The sequence below is a fragment of the Thunnus maccoyii genome, chromosome 10 (genome assembly GCF_910596095.1).
Source record: "Thunnus maccoyii chromosome 10, fThuMac1.1, whole genome shotgun sequence".
Lineage (NCBI taxonomy): Eukaryota > Metazoa > Chordata > Actinopteri > Scombriformes > Scombridae > Thunnus > Thunnus maccoyii.
In genome coordinates this window covers 20674668-20697553 of record NC_056542.1, presented here as the reverse complement: position 1 = coordinate 20697553, position 22886 = coordinate 20674668, and the positions used below count along the sequence as shown (strand labels likewise).

At 38.6% G+C, this 22886-nt stretch overlaps 1 protein-coding gene across 1 annotated transcript in view; it reads right to left on the bottom strand.

Annotated features, from left to right (window-relative positions):
* The window catches only part of deptor (DEP domain containing MTOR-interacting protein), a 30895-nt gene that overhangs the window by 3408 nt on the left and 4601 nt on the right, over nt 1-22886 (bottom strand). Inside the window, exons 3-9 of the mRNA XM_042423921.1 lie at nt 22301-22479; nt 21219-21342; nt 12584-12762; nt 8172-8354; nt 6802-6939; nt 3858-3928; nt 3118-3222 (exon numbers count right to left, since the gene is read on the bottom strand). Of these exons, the coding sequence (XP_042279855.1) occupies nt 3118-3222; nt 3858-3928; nt 6802-6939; nt 8172-8354; nt 12584-12762; nt 21219-21342; nt 22301-22479 (979 nt within the window). The remainder of the gene's footprint in view (nt 1-3117; nt 3223-3857; nt 3929-6801; nt 6940-8171; nt 8355-12583; nt 12763-21218; nt 21343-22300; nt 22480-22886) is intronic.

The window sequence follows — 22886 nt, the reverse complement described above, 5'->3', positions numbered from 1 at the left end:
ACACACATTGTAAAGTCACTGTGGTTGGTTTAAACCTTTTTTACATGTTTATGAGTGAATTTTTTGTGTTCATCCGTTCCAATCTTTAACATTTGGAATCACCAAACATTGGTATTGATCTGAACTAAATGTTTTGTATCTAAAATTTTCGTTTTTAAAAGTTCAAATGCTTTTAAATGAGGTTGAGAGAGTCTGAGCTACACATACTGTAAGAGCACAAACACACTAATGGTGTGCAAACACGCGGTAAGGCACCGGATGCACAAATGGACACAAAGTGAGACAAACACACACTCTGCTCTACCTGCTGTCTTATAAAAGTGCATTAGAAGTGGCTCAAAGAGTGATGTGTCGGGCAGTTATATAAGCGTTGGGATCCATTATGGTCAGGACTGTACTTATGTGTGTATCTACGTGCGGTGGAGACAGACAGAGACGCAGTGTTTGAACGTGTGTATGATGAGAAATGCTGAAAAGCCTTGTAATGTTTCTCCGACAGGTTTCTCCTTTCACCTTTTGCGTGGACCGCAGTGCCAACACCTTACAGCACGTCATTCCTTCCCTAGATTATGTTATTGCTTGATTACCCATCAATAAAACTACTCAGGTGAGGTGGAAAAAGATAAACAATCTAGGAACTGCAGGGAGAGCAACAAACTCCTCGTAAATAAAATGTTTCACGCAGCGCTACGTAACAGGAATTATTATAGGAGCTCTGATAATGATGCTGTGTGATCACCTTATATCCAGAACATTCTGCTTTCAATTTGGATTTTATAAAACTAATAAAACAATCAATCAATAAAATTTAAAAAAGCAAATCATACTTTAGTTGAAATTATAATATTTGGAGTAAAATGTTTACATGATGTAATAACAGTACAAACATAAACCAGACAATCAGCTGCTTTTAACACAGCTAATCACAAACACAGCGACATAAACACACTTTATGAGTGTCAACAATTTTTATGACCGACTGTGAACCATTGTACCTGTTTCCATGGTGATAAAATATGACGGTTTACAGTAACCAAAGCAGAAGTGATAATATTTCCACTGACCATTTCCTCTTTCAGTGCTAATAGTTAAGTTGTTCTGCCTCCTTCCTCATCCTCTACACTCTTCACTCATCAGCCCCATGCATCTTCTTTCTGACCCCACTCTGTTAACATCCCCCGCTTTCCTTTTATAAGTTTCATTTTGCGGCCATCACGAGAAAAGCAGCAGTAGTTGTGTTAAGAAAAACCCTGCAGAACCAGAGTTCATGTTTTTTTTCCCCTCAACTTTTGCTTTCTTTAAAAAAATGAAACACATAATTTCAGGCAGTTGACAAATGATATGAAAGCTAGTTTTCTTAGTGCCTAAGGAAACATTTTAATGTTCACTGTATAATTTTAAGTAATTACTCAAAAGCTGACTTTTTAAAAAAACACAAGATTTTCAACCAATTTTGAAGTTTATTACAGGCTTAATAGCTTTATGTGTCTTCTTCCAGTTTTCTCCCCCAAGTCATATGTTTCTCTGCTCCTCCGGCTCATGCCACTTGTTTCATTCAGTCCTTGTTCTCTCCGTGTTGTGGCTAAAACCGCTACGCTCTGCATTCCCAGGATTCCTTGCTGCCACTCTGCTTACATACCTTCATGCCAGCTGTGGCAGCGCAGCCACCATTACCCTGCTTTCCTCCCACAACACTTCTGCTCCTGTCTCGACCCTTTTCCTCATGCAGACCGAAGCTGCAGGAGGCCTCCACACGCTGTCGCTTTTCCTCTTTATCAGTCTTTGTTCATCACTTCTTACAGATATATTATCTAGTTAATGAAAAAAAAATCCACTCCACTCTCAACAACTTAACACAGCTACTGGCTATCACTTTGCATTTCAGGAAGTATTTGATTTTGTGGCGTACATTCTTATTTCTGCAAATAATTGAACTGATATACAAGAAGCTAACAGAGGCATCAATATTAAACATCAGGTTTTGGCTTCTTTCTCCACTCATCATACTGCATTACAGGCACAATGGGCCTCGCGCAAGAGGACAGATTTGTGCTTAAAATGCATACGAGTGATTTAAGAGCGTTTTTTCCTCTTAGGTATGAACATAAGTTATGCGTGGTCCAGACCTGTCGTATGTGTCATGAACACACATGAAACACTTGTTTGACTTACAGTTATAACGTCTTAATCTGAATTAATTTTGAGTTTAAATGTGATACTGAAATTAACAAAAAAATTTAAGCAAAACAAACTTAATGCAAAATTTATATTCTGTTTACCATATTTTCATCATGGCTGCCAGTTTACGGAAAGGTTTTTTTTAGATTGTATGATTATTATGGCCATATTTTGGCGCAGCAACGTCTAAATTTCAGTAATTGACAGCTGTCTCTGAATCTCTCTGAAGGTCAGCTTGTGTTGCAGCTGACAGTGTAACATCACCTGCAGACTATAATATTCTCTCGTCTAATATCTGTGTGATTGTCAAATCCCTTGAATGCCTCCAATTACAGAGTGCTTTGCTTTAGAAAGATGTTAGCATCTAACTTCACATCAAAGCATTCCCTCTTTATTTCTGTCACAGTGCAGAGCTGCTTTGATGACACGTTAGCTGGATTCATATTTTCTAATTGTTTCAGGTCTTCTGTTGTCACTCCTAAATTTGTTATGCGTTTGTCTTCTGATTTCTGAAAGCGGGACTTTGCAAGTTGCAAAGTGTTTCTACTCTTTGGGAACTTTTTTGTGAATGAAACTCGCCCACAAACGGAGCGGAACATGGAGCCTTATATGGCAATTTTAAGAGTGTGGATTATGCTAATGATCACATCTCACAAACATGCACCTCTTCATGAAGAGGTGACATTCATCAGGCTGAAACAAGCGATTTATGACAAGTTCAGGCATCATCCAGTTAGCAACTGAAAGCCCATGTAGTCACCAAGCTTCCAACACCACATATTTTGCAAGGAAGTGTGAATTTATTTCACTGTGCAACATTTTGATGTAAGCAGGCATCAGAAACTCTAACCACTGTCTCAGCTAAGCTCTTCCTCTATATTTAATTCGACCCGTACAACTTTTCTCCTCCATCCAAACTGCCAACATAAAACATCTCACCTTCATGCCAGCAGCAGCTGCAGGTCCACCGGGGTCAACGGCCTGGATGTGACAGGGTTTGCTGCCTCGCACCACAAAGCCCCAGCCCACAGCATCACCTACAATCTGAAGAACAACATGAAACATTGATATGGAACAACAGCTCTCTGTTTTAATACATAACTAATCAAAAATTATGGCATTTGTTATAGATTTGTGGCTGTAAGACTCTGCAAGATTGATACACATTTGGTACTTTGTGGCAATTATCTGTGACAATGTCCAGAAAATGAACGAGCATGTGTGTGAATATGTGTGTTTGTGTGTGTGCCTAAGCTGCCTGCATTTGCACATGACTTGAGTGGGCAGCTTTTCAAGTGTGTGTGTGTGTGTGTGTGTGTGCATGCATGAGGGTATGTGCAACTGCCAGTATGTGGGAAGTAGGTAGGCTGAAGTAGTCTTTCTTAGAACTCAGTCAAGGTAAAGTGTGAAAGTGTGTGTGTGTGGATGTGTCTTAAGTCACTTTCAGGGACACAAACCAGACTTGAGACCAGTTGATTGGGGACCGGATGTGCAACTAGGGACAAACGTTGTGTCCCCAGTTGGTAAAATGCTGATTTTTGAGTCAGTGGTTAAAGTTAGGGTTAGGTTAAGTCTCCAGGAATTTAATGCAAGTCTATGTAAATACCCCAAAAGTGACTTAGATAAACCTGTGTGTGTGTGTGTGTGTGTGTGTATGTGTGTGTGTGTGTGTGCCCTACAGTGAATGTCTTCTTTATAAAAGGTCCTCCTGGTGTCTGGAGCTCCTCTGGACTCACTTGTCTCTTCAGAACTGTTGAGACAGGAAATGCTACTCGTTACCATGACGATCAAACATATACATCTGCACACACACAAACACATATAACGTGGTTACCACACATATACATCCGCAAACGGGCACAAACATGCATAAAAACACACAAACACATAAACATAACATTGTTGGTTAAAAAGCGTGTGTGTGTGTGTAAAATGTGCTAATAGCGGTCACATGCTAACAGGGCCTGGAGGCTCCCTGCTTCCTGAAACAGTATAGCTCCCCTTCCCCTCCTCCAACTTCCCCTCACCATTACTCACTTCAACATGACTCTGAACAGCCTTTAACTTGGCTCGTGTGTGTCAAACATGATTTTGATTTTACGTTTGAATTCAGTCCGTTAATACAAGTAATAAAAATGGAATAACTAGAGAGCTGAGAGGATACATACACGCTGTTTTCTTTAATAATTGAACCTGTGCCAAGAATGTGTACAACTCTCAAGCTTACTGCGGACTAGGTGTAGACAGTTTTCAGAATGAGTGTAATCATATGGTGAGACTTGAGTCCACTCACCTATCTATAATATGCCAATCAACAGCACATTGATAAACTTTACTTCGATAAACTGCTCAATTTTTAAATTACTTTATTCAGCCTTTTTTTCTTACTTTGTTTTTCTTCTGCTCATTTTTTTCTTTAAAAATGAGGAACTTTGGAAACTAAATCATTACTGATTACCTCTCTGAAGTTTAAAGATTGAGCGATGATGGTTTACAGGCACATGTGTGATGAATTAACGAATGACGCTATACTGTAGCTTCTATTAAAAAAAAAAGCCTGGTGGTGTGTATGAATTCTTCTTTACGGTGACTAAGGGCACGTCTGACTATATATGGATAAATGTGGGCAAAGAAAACAGACTTGTGTGCTGCAGTTTCACAATGATTGAGATTTATAAACCAGATCCAAGAGCTTGCACTGCTTTATAAATCTGAAACCAAAATTGACTATATGTGCAGGATTTCTGCATCTGCATGAACACAGTTTACATTTCAACTACTGTTCAATCAGTTTTCCTTTATGTTGGATAAATGCTTAAATAACTTTGAATGCAAACTTGAGCACAGATCAACTACGAGAAGCCTGTGTGTGTGCTTTTAATTTAAATATCAATGTGTGTATTACAGCCATGTTGAACCACTTGTAGCACTTCTTTCTAATCTGATGAGAAAGGGGAAGTCAAGTGAGAAAGAGCGCTTATCCTCTTGATCTATACATTTTCCTAATCTCTCTGTGGAAACCCTAATCTGATCAGATACTTATTTTTAGTATCATGTCATCTTTCATTTCTCCCTCCTCTACATCTTTTTTATCTGTTTGGTTTAAAAAAAAGCAAACTTGAAATAACGTGAACCACAAACCTCTTCATTGGAAAACTTTTGAACCAACTACTGTGAATTTTGAAGAAAAAAAAGTGACTCCATTTCTTCTTCTAGCATGTAATATTTATAATAACTATGCTTAATGTGAAGCACAGTGGAAATACCCCTGAGTGTGTGTGTGTGTGTCTGTGTGTGTGTGCCCCTTCCTTTTCCTGTTCATTGTGTATCGTGTGTGAGTGCTTATGTTGAGGGGCTCCGCTGCTACAAAGAGACTTCTGTCAAGGACTCTGCTTGGATTAGACACATCAAAGTAGTAAAGACACACAAAACAGAAAATACACACACACACAAATACACACAGCTCAAGGGCGTCACAGCTCCGTTCACAAATTTGCACACATTTTACAGCAGTCCATCTCTAAATGAGGATTTTTTTTTTTTTGAGATGGATTCATTTTTTAACAACTACACTGAAGACAATTTACAGTTTGTGATGAAATAAATCGAAGTGGTTGCTTTTAATGTAAGGTAAGCGTTGAGTGAATGTTCTCACAAGAAATCATACAGTTAAACAAAAACATACAGTTGTAAGTCAAATAAGATTGTGAAACACGCACTGCTGGAAGTGGAACAAGCTATACACCAACATCTATTAGGCTTCACTGAGGAGCCAATAATCTGTCAGTTAGAGCACAAAATGTCCACATTTGTCCACCATAAGAAATTTCCCTGATGAAGGCCCTCTGCCAAAACTCATTGAAATAAAGAACATTCTTCCAGTAAGTCAACTTAGTGTCACCAAGTTGTTTTTTCACATTTGTTCTTTTTTTTACTCGAGCACCTAGTTGGCTGTTAAAGTAGCAACAGCTCACTCCAACAAGATGTCTAAAACCATCTAGAGCTACAACAGTTATTTTCTTTACAGATTAATCTGCAGATTATTTTCTTGATTAATCGATTAATTGTTTTGTCTATAAAATGTCCGAAAATAATGAAAAGTGCCCGTTCTAATTTCATAGGGCCCAAAGTGATGTCTTCAAATGTCTTGTTTTGTCTGATCAACAGTCCAAAAACCCAACGATATTCAGTTCACTATCATGTTTGACATATAAGAGCTTAAAATCCTCACATTTCAGAAGCTGGTACCGGCAAATGTTTGGCATTTTTGTGTTAAAAAAATGACTAAAATCATTATTCGATTATCAAAATAGTTTCTGATTTATTTTCTGTCAATCGATTAATCATTGCAGCTCTACAACCAGCAACATTTCATACAACATCCAGTTTTCTATAATCAGAATTAATTTCCATTCAGACTGACAAGATGGAGAGGAGCTTCACTAACAATCACAGACTCTGTTCAACATAAATTAATAAGGAGCTAAAATAAAACTATCATTATTGTTATCATTATTATAGAAGGTGACACCTAGACTAAAATAAAAAAAAACCTGAAAGGTGAAATAAATTTTTTGATATAATAATAATAGAATATAGAAGTCTGTGTGTGTGTTTTCTGACCAGACTTGGGGTTGCAGAGGACCGGTGGGCTGCTGCTGAGTGTAGGACTGCTGCTGTAATAACCGCTGCTGCCACAGCTGCTGCTCATGCTGCTCCGACGAACTCCAACCACCACCTTTATCTCTTTAGTGGGACTCACTGAGAAACACAGAGACCAACAGAGATGTTAGACTAGAAGACAAACAGCAGAAAACACCACAACACAGAGAGGACAAAGCAATGAAGAAGAATCAAGACTAGAACTAATACAACAGTTTATTAACTTTTCTACGTGCAGGTTGATGAACTGATGAGCATAAAAAGTACTCTAGCAACCTCAGCTGTGTTTACATAGTGCCTTTTAGTCCACTAATATTCAATATAAGAGCTCATTCTCATAAAAAAGTCTACATTTATGTCTCAGGTAGTCAAGTCACTTAGAATAAACTTTTTTTGAAAGGGCTGCTCCTTTAACTTGTCATCCCATTTCAGCTCAATTGAAGATGTTCCCCTGGTGCCTCTTTCTCGCTCCGATAGTTTTCAGATCATAAGTACTGTGATCTAATGTGTCTACTAATGTTTCCCAGAGGAGTGTCTTTAAACAAGTTGTTCTTAAATTTTGGAGAGAAAAAAAAAAAATCAATGTCTCCAGTTGCAGTATATTCAGATTCTTCAGTACGAAGCTCTAAACCAGGTCTTCCTGTTCCCTCGTGGTGGAGATCTGGATTATGCATTCTGCATTTTAGAGCCGTTCTTTCCATTCACAAATACCTTTAAGGACATTGTGAGGGGATTTTATTACACTTGGAAGAAAAAACCTTGGAAACATCCACTGTGGCAGAGTTCCCAAGACAGACATTTCTACAACAAGTATGATCTGACGTGAAGTTGCAAATCTTTACGACTCTTTTTTTTTTTTTAGGTCAAATGATCGGGACGATGTAGTTAAAGAACAGAACTCAGCACTTTTTGCCCTGTTCTTCTGCTTGGCAACTCAAATACTGCCTTACTCAATTATCTTTGTATGTAAGATACCACCAAGGACATCAGTTATCGTCTGTGTGTGCACGTGTGTGTGGGTATGTGTGTCAACAGAAGATAAGGCAAAAAGGGGTAAATATGTAAATACTGTGGGTTTTGCCCAGAAGACAGAATCCATTGACCAAGGGAAACACTGTAATTATATAATAACTAAGAAAAATCAGTTTCACTCACAAGTTCATAGAATACATGAACATTTAAAACACACACAAAGTTTTCTACCCTATCAGCCTCAGCGTCTCCTGGACCAGAAACCAAACTAAGATGATTTAGTAAAACACAGTGCAATTTCATAATGTTGTATAAAACTGGACATGATCCCTCCGCAGACAGACACTTGTGTCGTCTACCTGAGAGGAAGCTGGTGTTGCCTCCGTCAGAGTTCTGTTTGCGGAGACAGAAGGGGCTGTCATGGCTCTCTGGGATGCTGCGGCCGCGCTCCTGAAGGAGCTCGAGCAGTCGCCGCCGTCTTCTAAAGTTCATCCTGAACTGGTAGAGGAGGGGCCCGTCCACAAAGTGATGCTTGTTGGTGACTGGTGACAGAGAGTTAGGAGATGGAGAGAATTAATTAACTGTATTAAAAGAGGGAGAGAGAGATGCAGGAAGCATGAAAGGATTTCATATTTCACGATGTGCCATGATGAATATTCACTGGTGTCGGATCTAAAGAAATAAAGAAATAAAATCCTGGCGTTAGTGCCAAATACCCTCACGACTAAAAGAACACCCACTGTTTGTTATGACATCTCTGTTTTAGCATAAAATATGCAGGAGTCACACAGATGTGAAGTATGAGGAGATGGATTCATTTCCATCATTAAAACATTAACGGGGAATAAGAGACCGATCTTTTGTCGTTGTAAATCCATTTTTACTCCGGCTGTGAGTCAGCATCTCACATCTATATTTAATTATTTTAACAACTACTGTATGAACATGTGGAATCATTTTTCCGGAGGCCAGCTCAGCTAAAAACCTCAGTGACTGATGTCACCCAACTGAACTGTGTTCAGCCACCCCCGAAACACACTAAACAAACTGTCCACCGAGCTGAGATCACCTGTTCCAAACAAACATGACCTGATCTCAAAGAGCATCGACCTCAACTCAGCTGATAAAACCAGCTGACCTGAACAGCTGCCAGTTTGATTTCATTTAATTTAATAAGCTTGTCAAAATGAAATGATGTTTCATTCTACTCTGAGCCCTGCTTGTGTTTTAGTGACGGTTTTTCAAGAATTTAAAAGTATTTCCTGATATCCTCGTATTCAGAATTATGAAACGACAGTCAAGACAGAATTTTGGAAAACTTGGAGATAAAATGTGTTATGAGATATACAGTTAGCATCTTTCAAACTATTTCTTAAAAACAACTTTTTATAGGCTTGTTTGTATCCATCGCCCCTTTTTAGTTGCCGTTAACTTCACTTTTTTATGGTTCTTGAAGTTTCAAGCCTGTTATTTTCCCATTTTTATCTACCTTGTTGATTTATAACTTTGTTTATTCATTTCTTTCAGTCAGTAACCTACTTAGAAACTTAAACCCAACTCTGTGTGTCTGGTTATGCAAGTTTAATAAGTAAGGCCGCATTCCCCCTAAGCTGTCTTCAACACAATATTATAATTTGTATTATGTGTAGTTTAAACTGACTCGGGGAGATCTTGTGGTAGGAACAATGTCAGTGTAGGATTTATAAAGCCTTACTCAGCATGATTACAGCCTGCCGTTGGCCCGGCGCCTTTGGCACAGTGATACAGCAACTCTTACCACTTATGTGATTTTTATTCTTAATTTGCTAATGCACATCACCTGCAACTCTGTTTTTATTTACACTGCCTGTAACTTTTAGGTCTGTTTTAAAGCTGCCTGCCCTAATCTCTGCAGGTCAGATGCACAGCGTGGAAAAACAACCGTCCAACAGTTTGTTGACCAAACACAATGTGGATCTAACCAGACTTGCCTTCTATACATTATATGTATGAATGTGTGAGGTTGACCTCAGAGCAGAGAGGAGGAATGCAGGCTAACTGGTTATCTCGTGCTCTGCTCTCTTTATAATGTTTTTTTATGGGACCTGAGGGCCTGTAAATACATTATCTGTAAACTGAATCATTTAATATCTTCATTAAATTACTGTCCTACTATAACAGAAAGGTGTGTAACAATATGCATGATACAAAGTCCACATAAAAAATCAATATAGTGGAGCTGGTGCAGCGATATGTACAGAGAGGATGACACTATGAAGTCTCTGTGAGGCCAGCAGGAAGCAGATTAGGCTCTGTATTACATTAACTGAGTGAAGTGACAACACACACACACACACACAGTGCTGCAGTGTGTGTGTGTGCGTGTGCTGAAAGCGCAGCACATTCCTAGCCCCTGGAGATGCTCAGCTCTATTACAGCTCTTGAGAGATGGGAGAGAGGAAGTGAGCGAGCAGATGGGCCGACTGTGTGAGGAGGAGCGATCAGGCAGAAGAAGAGAAGCAAGAGGAAAAACGGGAGAGAGAGAGAGAGCAGAAATAACTTTCACTCTTCATCGCATGACGAACCATCTCTTTGCCAATTCTCAGTCGTATGTGGGGAATCATTTCCTCTCTTTTTAAAACACTCTAGATAAAAAAAAAATACTGTGAATAATAATGTCCAGCAGTAGTATTTTTATGCTGCGTTGTTCCTTATGGCCACATACAGTCTCACAGTAGCTCCACATATCAACCACCAGCTGTGTTGAAGCTCATATTGTATATATTCAACTTGACATTATTTATTCAATCTGGAGCTGCAACAATTAGTCGATTAGTTGACAACAGAAAATTAATCAGAAACTATTTGAACTATTTTAAAATGCTGAAATTCTCTGGTTCCAAGACATTTTAGGTTGAATCTTAATCTTTGTGAAACAGTGATCAACATTTTTCACCAGTTTCTGGTATTTTTAGACAAAACTACCAATCGATTAATCGAAAAAATAATCGACAGAGTAATCGATAATGAAAATAATTGTAAGTTGCAGCCCTAATTCCATTGTAAATCTATAAAAATACAGCGAGGTGACATGTGTGTCATGAGGTAGAATTAAAAGTGAACACGTGTGATCATGTGCAGCGAGAAAACTATATAAATATTTGTTCATGAAAAGAAGAAACAAAACCTCCAGCTATGAGGACATGTGACTTCTCTGCAGCGATAAACAGTCTAATTCAATCAGACACGGGTGTGAACCACAGACATCAGCTTCAAATCAAATTTCATGTCATGTGGTGACCGAACAGAAACTCATTCATGATTCCAGATCCATTGTTAAACCAAATGACAAACGTGAACAGTTGTGGACTCACTGTACAGGGGAGAATACACACAAATCATAACAAACTAACTGGTATTCAAATCATTCAAAGCATTGACCTTGAAAAAGCTTTCACTCCCTGCACTGGTATTTCCACTGTTTTTAGTTAGAAATATTCTTAAAATACCTTTGAAGCCTCTTCAGCCAGAAGAGATCAACAACTTTAGTGATAATCAAACAGCTGGTGCTAATTATGCCTTTAATTGGTTCGATTTAACAAACACAAATTCACACCTGAGAGCGACATGTTTGATTACTTTGCACACAAAGGAGAAGCAAGAATGCTGCTCTCAAACAAATGAGTTTTCAGTTCCTCTCAGAGGAAGATTTATGTAATAATGCAGAAAAAGAAAAACAGGATATCTGCCTCAGTTTTATAAAAGCTTCTAGTTTAAACTGAACGGCTTTGCTAATACATTTATTTTATAAGTTGAGAAACCTTTCAGAATTAACTTTATGAAAAGTTTATGAGTCATTAATAAACAGAAATTTCTTGTAACCTCTGATCAAACTGCTTTTCTAAAGCTTTTTCCCACACTGGAACTCCTACTAGAAGCTGAACATATCACATAAATGAAGTGTGCATGTATCACACATGCTGACAACACGATAGCCCTGCATGGTTCCCTATAGCCAGTTGAACTGGACGACCTCCTGATGCCTGTGACATTCAGGTCACGTTCTCCGCAGGTTTATTACTCAGTAACATTCTGTAACTCTACTCACTCTTGAACGTAGCCCCGAGCCAGGTCAGGTCAGACGTAGGAGACGCTGAGAATCCAGACTTGAAATACAATCTCAACCGATGCGAGAGATACAATGTGGGTCAGTTCAGAAGCCCAAAATGAGCTGTGATGAGTTTTAGGAGGGGACGAGAATGGGTGCCGAACTTAAAGAGTTTCCAGTTTGCCATTTGGGACTATGTTAACCTATTTTTTTGTTTTGAGTGACAGCTAGAAGTTTTTTTTTTTAAAGATTTTTATAGAGAGGTGTGTTTGAGTGTTCAGAAAGGGCTGCAAACATACTGTAAATCTACAAGAGTTATCAGATTGCAAGACCCAAAAGAGCAAAGCAAAGAAACATGTGACACAGTGCTATAAATGGCAAGGTCTCCAAGTTAAGGAGGAGCCGTGAAAGAGTGCGGGAATAACTCAACATCAGAGGTAAGATAGCGAAATCAGTCACCATGATGTACCGGCAGAGCTCTTTGACAAGATCATGTAAGGGCCTGAAGCAGACACAGCAAAAGGAAATAACATCGTGAAATACTTGAGATTGTGTGAAAACATTAAATGACCAAAGTTTTGGTCGTGATTTTGACTTGAAACTTGCAGGTGTTGACTGATACTGTTTTTAGCGCATAAAAGAAACATTTCAGTGGGGGAGGTTTAAAACAGCGCCCTTCCTCACCGTGCTGGATGATGCCGTGTTCAAGAAGTCGTCGTCCCAGCTGCTCCGTCTCCTCCCTGGTCGCCATCTCGCCCTCCTGCAGCAGCCAATCGATGAACTCGGAAGCCACCAACGTCCGCTCAAACGTTCCACCCTCCTCCTCCCTGGTCTGCAATAGGTTGCTCTCTATGTTCATCAGCCTATGGAGAGAAAAGAACATGAATAAATCTCAGTTATTATGACTGGTTAGGGAGTCAAAAAAAAAAAATAGTGTACCTAACAACTTTATAAGACACTATAAACAAAGGGTGTCTAATGGTGAGGTGAGACTGAACTATTTGGAGACTATGATAAAAATGTAGCTGAATCAATTTGGTTTTGGATCAATTCAGCCTCTTTAGAGTATTTAGTTCAAGAAAGCAATGTGAAAATGCTACAACATTGAATATGCAGCTCTGGATTATGTGACCATAGTAACAGATGGCTCCTGTTGGTAGTGTTATACACAGTTATATACGGTAACTGCTGGAAAACAGTGAGTTCTCAGAGATGTTGCAACATTTATAACCGATGGCTATGACATAACACCTATAGTACTGTTAAATTATCCAAGAGATCTGTCCTGTGTTCAGTAAAAATTAGGTTTTCATGAACAGTAAACTTCCTTGAGCGAGAATTTCTGACAGGGAAAATCTTCCAAACCAGTAGCTCTGCTCATTTTTTCCACTCTTTAATCTGCATAGTCAAAATGCATAAATACTGTACTGTGTATTAGTGCTTTAGCCACATAAGTGGAGGCGTTGAGAATGCATCTGAAAACTAAATTCACGTTATTCCTAGAACCTCATACATTTTTACATTTGTTGGTGATTAGAAACAGCATTTGCCCAACACTACAGATCAGATTAGCAAGAAAAACCTTCTAGACCTGCTCCACTGACAATAAATGGAGGTTCGACTTTGTGGGCTCAACTCAGTTGGGTGAAAAAGTGGTTTGTTTTTTTTTTACACAAGTGGAGAAGATTCATTACAGTTTTTAGTTACGATAAAATACAGTATATCACAAACGAACTTATGTTTTACTGTTTAATTTACCTCTGAATAGTCCATAACAAAGGATCATATGCAATAGGTGGTGTGATCCCTTCTGGATGGCACCAGATCACACACACACACACACACTCAAACAAACAGACGAGTACACACATGCAAAGAACAGAATTGCTGACTCTTTCCCTGCGCTGCACTCTTAAAAAACACATTCACACCCATCACTCACACAGTCACACTCAAACAACACAAAATGTGCTCATAAGGCAGAAGAAGCTTTATGTAGTACAACTGTACATGTCAAAACATGTAACTGAACTGTACCATTAAAGAGAGACGGAGAGACAGTTAACTTTCCTTTGTTTGGCTGAGTTTCACTGGCACAAACTATATTCCCACATTCTGGTTTAATGGCCATCAATCATTCACTAAAACTGTCAACGCTATGCAGCTCACAGTGTAATGCAGACACACGGATATCACTTATGGGCAAAATAGTGGCTCTGCTCTGAGATTTGTGGGAATGCTTAGAACATTTAATAAACTGAAATTATGGAAAATTTGCCATTATTATTAGATAAAGACACTGAATATTCGCACCACCTGACACATCCTGCAGCTGGATTTAGTCTTCAGGTTTTAGGACAATCACCAAACCTTTAACAATCACCAAGCAGCCTAAATGACGTTGGTTCAGACAGGATAGAAGAACAAATACCCAACAGATTAGTCAGTCAGTCTACAGATTAAATATGACTCTCCAGTTAAAAAGGTTGATGGATGATGGTTTGAAGGATAGGTTCTCAATTTTTCATATCTGTCTTAAAACAACAGTCAGGTTCCCAAATCGACACTGAAAGAAGTTTTGCTTGCTGTAATAATTCCTCTTGTTCATTCTGACTATTTAAAAGGTGTCTTCCTAATTCACTTCAATGTAAGTGATGCAGGACAAAATCCACAATCCTTGTTTTGTGTAAAACTGTATTCAAAGGTTTATCTGCACCTAATATGAAGCTTCAGCTGTCTGAGTTAGTCCAATCAAATGGATATCTTTCACCGTTGTGCCTTTTTAGTACAAAATTCCTTCTTTTTTTCCTTGGTTTCCATGTTGAGCTACAGTGGAGGGACAGGAACAAAAAGAGGGACTTTGGCACTAAAAAGATTGTAACGCTCAAAGATATCTACTTGTTTTGACTAATTGAGACTGCTGAAACCTCATATTAGCTTCAAATAAACTTTGTAAACAACGAAGGCTGTAGATTTTCTCCCCCATCACCTAAATTGAAAGGACACTTGACGCAAAACCTCCACAGCCCAGGAAAAACAGCTTCTACTTTAATTAAGCTAAATGGGTATCCTAATAAATGAAATCAAACTAAATGAAACAGGTGCAGCATGTAAAAAGCCTCCTCTTTGCAGAGAGCGTACTTAGACAGAGTACTTTCTGCCTGTACCTTCCTCTCATATGGTTCATTAACCTATGACTGATGATCCGGAGAGGCCTGCAGACCCACATGTCAAAGGAAGAATTATACTGTCATTAAACTTGGTCTCAGGGTGACGCTGTATTCCTCAAATTCAACCTTGGGTTGAGTAAAAAATAGAGCCGCAGATTAAATGTATTTAATGAAGTGGCCTGAGGTGCACGCCCAAGTCCTTCAGTCATGTAAAGTCAACACACTACAGAACACATGAGGTTCAGATGTCAAATTTTGATGCATTAAGACCTTCAGTAGAGCAACATAATACAAATGTTGAAAGAACTGGACGTAATGTTCCATGAGACCTGGCTGTGTACACAATAATCCATTTAAACATGCTAAGTCAACAGCTCATGTGAATGTTAGCTCAAAGGGATTGACTCAGAAGTAAAGCACAGTGCCTTGAATAATAGCATCCAAGTATTATGTGACGTTAGACTGTATATACTGTATGTAAATAGATCATGACATCTTTAAGTGGGACAAGGGAAGCTGCTGTGACCTGGATATGCACTCAGCGTAGTTGTTCAGTCAGCGTACCTAACTCAACCTGAGTAGTGTCCATTGAGACATGGCTGTAGGATAACCAGCGTTTTCACTGCCAGGTGGGACACTGATCACCGTCTTGGGCCATGCAGCGAATTTAAGATCCTAAAATATGACTTCAAGGGTCATTTAAGGGACATGTGGGTGTACTATACAGCAAGCCAGACACCGTAGCAAAGCAGATAAACACAGTCTAAACTATCCAAGATGGTTGATGATCTAAAAGGTGATAAGAAGATGACGCTAAACAACGGACTACAAGAACATCAGAGCTATACATCAGACTTGACGGAGGTTTATATGGAGGGATGTGGGGGGGTTTCTCTTTAATTATTTAACAACGTACAAAAGTGATTTCTAACTATAGAGTTCAAATGTCAACAATTCAAAATGCATTTGCTTTCCTACTGTGGCACAAAGCCGTGGTATTACTTCTACACAGTTTGGGCTTATACTGACACTTTTTATTACCGTGGTAGATTTTCTAAATAACAGAGAAGGATCTGAGGGGATGCTACTACTCTACATGATGATAAAGGTTTATCTTTTCTTGCTTATTCATTGCCCCTGGGTTTCGTCTGAGGAGGAGAAGGCTCAATTGAGCTGTAAAAATGTAATAAAAACAATAATGTCCCTCATTTAGAACCTGTAAGTAAGAAAATAGAGACCAGTTACTCTTATTTGTCTGATGTCTCATAATGTTATATATGCAAACACATTTTCTCACTTGTGTCGCAGCCACTCCACAGCTAAATGACTACACACACACAGTGTACACACACTGTAAATGACAAGAAACTTTATTTGTACAGGTTGCTAATGTAACATATGCCTCTTGCATGTTACATTAAATACATTAGTTGTGCTTTAAATGGTCACTATGTCTAACAGCAAAATCTTTTAATATAGAATACAATTTTGTCAGTAATTTTACCTTTATTTAATAGTTGTAAGGTGTACATATTTGTGTTAATTTCATTATTTTATGCTGTTATCTTATATTTAATATTTAATACTTGGCTACATAGTATCCAAGGTAACGATGCAGCTATAAAGCCCATCACCGGGGGAACAAGTCAGACCGGGCTTGTATCCCCCAGGTGAATGTGTGACTATTAAATGGAAACCTGTAAATAATAATGTATAGCTGACCTGAGATAGACTTTATTACTAATTATAATTATATTGACATTCAGAGTGATTATCTATGTGAATTGATTCATCTGTATCAATAGTGTGTTTGTGTAATCTGTAATATAGTGAGTTTTTGATCCTGGTCAAGGTTAGACTGTTGGCCCTGTAATTTGTTATTTAACAGTTATTAAGCTTCATCACAGAAATAATTTATTAGTATTGTAAGTCTCCTTTGATTATGATTTTATTTATGTTAAATAGTTTTACTGAGACCTGGCTTGTATCCCCCAGATCCCGAAGTGCTTGTAAGCAATAAACAGGCATCATTGAATCGACATCGGAGCTGTCAGGGTGTCTTCGTTGGAGTCAACTGATGTTACTAACTGTCAGCCATTAGTCCACCATCATCATCACAACACAACACAGAGACTGTAGGCTGTCACTATTATCAGCGATATAAAGGAAACTTAACAGGGGCATTATAAAATGTGAAGCTAATATAGTCCCCCGTTGCACTAACAGTGACCTTGTAGAACAACAAATGAATTATAACATTACTCACTCGACTTATCAGGGCTTTCAATACAGAGTAGCATTACTTTAGGCTTGCCTATGCTAGATAAAACAAGAAATGTTCAAATGACTCATAGTAAACCTTCCTTAGTTAATTACCTGGTATGTTGACCTTCCTACTGTAATAACCAAAGACATTCTTCGAGTCATCAGTGAGTCATGTGGAGACGTTAGGATCCAATCTCAGGCACAGAAAGCAGCTAATGTACAGTAATTATCCAAACATTATCAGTTTAGTCTAAACGCGCAGTAATACAGAAAGATTCTGTCAAGTAAGCAATGGTGCGTTTTATTGCTTCTGAATTCAACTTTTCATTTGTAAAAAGAATGAATATCTCCTTTCAGAAGTTACATAGTTGTACTTTAAGGATTGTTGTGCCATGAAGCTAATGGAGGCTCAGATTAAGGGTCTGGGGTATGAACAACAGAGTCATTGTTGTTTTAAACTGAGGTGTTAACTAGCCTTGAAAAGAGCCATGGAACCGATAAGAAGCATTATCTGTCTGCCTCTTCTTCTCTCACACAAACACTAAAGCACTACGACACACTGATGCAGAAATACATGATACAAGAACATTAAACCTGCAGTGAGAACTTTTACCTTTAAATGAACGTCAGTTACATTCAAGAACTTGCCAAACTAGTTCAACAATGCTGATAAAGCCTATCACGGCCAGATAAATCTCTCTGTATCTTACAGTATACCGAGTTTTTAATCTGGTGTTGTGTTTGACATTCTCACTCTGGCTGGATGAATGCATGAATGCAGATTTCCGCCGGCCGTGCAGTTAACTTGTGGTTAGCTCTATGCTAACTTGAAGGGGGATAAAATAATTTAATCGTGCGGCTCTTCTAGACTTTCCAAATGTTATTGGACCGAGTGGATCAAATTCTGATCATGCAATGAGTCATTTCACAGGGGTCGTGTGACGCTCAAACAATTCCACCGTTTCACAGCCCCAACAGTAGCGACAGTGTCAACAGTGTTTTTGTGACTACTCTCCCTGCCAGAAGGGGGAGAAAAAAATCCCCACACTCCAGCTTTAAATAGACATGCACGCACATAGACGATGACAAGTGCTAATGCCTACATTACCCATAATGCAACTTAACTGCTAACAGGTCGGTCGAAGATTCGGGTGTGTTGTGCTAGTAGCGGCTGACGTAGCCTTGAGCTGCAAGCCTCAAGCAGAGAGGAGTGGAGGTCTGGTAAACCCACTTCTTTCCAACGTCACACAAACCGACGTTGCCTCGATTTATGTCACTTGAGGCAACTTATCAGACTTTACGTAGTTCCCTCTGGAGCCACACAAGGCTTTATGCAACTTTTTCCACACATGCAGTAATATTCCAAGACCTGTAAACAGACTTTGATGTATAAAATCTGTGCAATTCCCCTTTAAGTAAACTAAGATTGAACTGGAAAATACATATTTGAAATTACAGGTAAAAGGTTTAATTTCTTGCTAAATTCACTGTCAAATTCAACAGATGTGGGGCTAAAGAAGCAGGCATTCGACCAGAGGGTTGGTGGTTTAAACCCTAGACTGACAGACTAGATCCTGGCACAGAGGTAAAAGAGCAGTGCCTCCCTCGTTACTGCTTAGGTGTCCTTGAGCAAGGCACATAACACACAGCTTCCCCAGTGGGGCTGCTCAGTGGCTGACAGAGAAGAGGACGACATTCATCCCTGAATGAATAAAGCTTAGATAAAGTGTTTGGATTCATTTATGAAAACAGCTGTTTTTCTCATTTGAGGGTCTAATATGAGCTTGACTAAATCATTTATATACACAATGTACAGTACACAAACACACAGTAAACAGTCCAAATGGTAAACAATGCTTTGAAAGACCTTGTAAATCTTTGCCCTCTCTGTCGCCTAGCAACTGCGGACAAAACAACAGTCTGAAATGACTTCCTGTGGTTTGTTTATTGACTCTGTTTATGCTGATTTGACACTTGACACTGTCAGAGATTAATGTTTGAGCCATACATGTGTGAGTGCTGTTTATTTTTCCAATAGGAAAAACAACAAATGAAACTGGCTGAAAAGACTTAATGTAATAAATTATATGGTCAAGTAGTGTAAACAGTGTGTGTGTGGTTTTTGCATATATAAAGATCTGCAGACTTCCATTGCAATGAAGGACAGTCTAATCTTGACGTCCAAAGGGCACAAAGAAGTGACAACATGTCACTGCATGAGACAACTGGTACCAAAACAAAAATCTTTAAACCAGTCTAACCATGGTCCCACTTTCCTGCTTCACCAGCTGCTGGCTTACAAGTGAATTTACAATTTAGAAGACTTTTTTTTAGATATTTACTGTCAAAAAATATCTCAGCTTCAAACTTTTAGATATACTTTTGTCAACCAGCAATGAATTTACATCAGAATAAAGTCAAGAAATGAAACATCCAAACAACATGGATTTAAAAACAACCAAAAATACAAGCGAGCTACAACCTGTTCATCTCTCAGACTGAGAGAAAATGTCCTGTTCATTTAAAAAAAGAGCTTTTAGGTTTACATCCAGGTCATAAAAGGTGAACGAAATCTTTATGTAGTACATAAAACTCCTAATGTTGGAATGTACAACCACTAAGGTGTAAAAAAATATTTGGCTGATGAGCTGTGTGCCGTGGCAGACATCTAATGAAGCCAAGCTTGAATTGGGATGTTAGTTTCATTCATTCATAGAGTTAATGAAAAACATCTCATTCATTCTGTTCAGTTGTGTTACAACTCTGTTGAATTTTTTTTTGTACAAAATTGTACATTATTGTGCTGTTAAAAAAAAGCAATAATCTTCGCTGGATGAGAGATATCTGCACTTAGACTGGGAGATGTTTATGTTTTATGTTGTAGGACTGTTACTTGCACCATCAGTGTAATTGTGAGGCAACGCCAGTTAGCAAGAAAGCAACCACCAAAGCATGCTTGAGGGGCGTGTGTGTGTGTGTGTGTGTGTGTGTGTATCCGTCCTGGTCTGCACCATGGTGATTACATAAACACACAGCTTTGAGAGCTGAGACGACAGATGTCTCCCCTTGGACTATTTCTTCCTCTTATGCAACTGCTCCGTGTGTGTGTGTGTGTGTGTGTGTGTGTGTGTGTGTGTGTGCGTGTGTGTGTGTGTGTGTGTGTGTGTGTGTTTGTGTGTAGTCTAAAACAGACATGAAAAATAGGGCTCTGTTTATAAGAGTGCGTCAGTGTGTATGTGTTGTTCATGTGACAAAGAGGTGGCAGGATGTGTGAAATTGGGAAAGGGAGTCAAGCTGTGTGTATTTTGTACAAAAAAAACAAAAACAGATTTTGAGTGTGTGTAGAGATGCCACTGACACACCACCAGAAAGAGAGAAAGTGGAGACACACAGAGAGACACTTTGGTGTTTCTATAGAAACAATTAGTCTCATCACTAGTGGAAAAACAGCATCATGGGTACAAAGCTGATGACAAACAAAAACAGTCCCATTAGTGGCATTTATAAGTCATCTCTTGTCAAGATGCTTCCAATATCCTTTGATTTCCCTCCATCCTGCAAGCTTTTCACATGTCAGCACAGTAAAACTGTCACTACGCAAGAAGACTAATGTCAAGAGACTGAAAGGCATGAATATGAAATACAGCTGTAAAAGACATGTTACAAAACAACATCATGAAAAATTAACATTTTGCTATTACGCAACATTTTCCATATTTGATTGTAATCTTAATGTTGTATGCATTTCGTTTGTAAAAACAAACGCAATCATTAAATCACATAACTAAAGCTAAAATATGACAGAAACTCCTGCCAATGGAATCTATGACTCCCTCACATAACTGTGCGTGTATGTTGGTGGTTGTATTTGTGTGCGTACATACTTTTCATAGATCCTCTGCCCCCTCATGAAGACCTTGGCTTCGCTATCCAATGGGAACGTGCCATCATCTTTGCGGAAGCGGTAAAACAGCTTCATGTCTTTGAACTCCCGGTGCTCGTCACACACTAAGAACAGACAAACATGCAGATCTCATGATATGAGACTAGATATTGTCGATTTTGAATACCATAATATCGTGATATGGCATAAGGGTTGTCTTTTCCTGGTTTTGAAGGCTGTGTTACAGTAAAGTGATGTCATTTTCTGAACATAGCAGACTGTTCTAGCTGTTCTATTATTTGCCTTTATCCACGTAGTCATTACATCCACATTAGTGATGATTATTTATCAAAAATCTCATTGTGTAAATATTTTGTGAAACCACCAATAGTCATCTCTACAATATTGTCACAATATCAATATCAAGGTATTTGGTCCAAAATATCGTGATATTTGATTTTGACCATATCGCCCAGCTGTTATAATGAATTACACACAAGTAAGAGAGAAACATGGATTATCTGTGACGAAGAGACAAAAGAAGAAGAGTTAGTTACTTGCTGCCTGTCAAGAACCAGAGCCTGGTTCTGACCAACATGTAGGGACTTTTAAATTTAAACTATTTTCCTCATGGTACATGTGATGAGAAATGCTGCTGTCAGATTTTTTTTTTGTGTGTTCATTATTTAGGTAACTTTGAGAAATTGAACATTTACTTTTCAGCTAAATCAATTTACTTTTATTTTATCCAACTGTCTGCTATAAAGGCTTTTAAGTTTACAACCAACCAACCAACTAACCCACCAACCTAGTGTTTTATGATGGTAGAAAATAGCAGTGTCTGGTCAAATGTAAAGCAGGTAGAGACGCTACGTTGGAGCCAAATTGGCTGGGAGACATGGAGAGTCATCTACTGAGAGGCACTGATCGTTCCCAGAAAATGTCAAGATAGAAAGAAAGAAAGAGAGATCAAGAGAGGGGGAGAGACCCTGTTATAGCTGTTATAAGAAACACAACTAAAGCACATATGTGACTATTTCCACACACTTGATATATGCACACACACAAACAGCTCAGTCTCACCATGGTGAATGATGCTCTGGTCTAAAAGTTTCTGCATGATCTTGATGGCCGTCTCTCTTTCTGAGGCCTCCTTGTGTTCGATCAGCCAATCAATGAGCTCCTTGGCCACAAAGCAGTTTGGGTAAGTTCGCAGGTGGTGCCGCCGGTCCTTGATTACCTTCCCCTCATGGAGCCGCAGCCTGGAGCACAGCAAGTAGCAAAGGAGGAGAAAATGACTTGAGAATCATTCAGTGTTAACGTTTTTTAATGTGAGGTGGATGATTGTAATGACAGGTGTGTAACATGAAAATAAAATGAGAAGAGGAGAATATTACCTGAAAAATCCATATAAATATATATTTATCTACTAAATTTGATAATAGTAAATTGACTCTAATTAGTGAATAAAAAAGGTTGGAAATTAAAATAAAATTAAAGTACCATCAGCACTCTACATTACATGATATATTGAAAGATTATGTTTCAAATAGGCTAAACTATTAAAGCATTAAAGGAAAAGGCAGGTTTATTCTATTTTTCTCTTTGTGCAAACAAATCCCATGCAAAAAACTAAGCTAACGATGTCCATCTCTCAGTACTTTCTGAC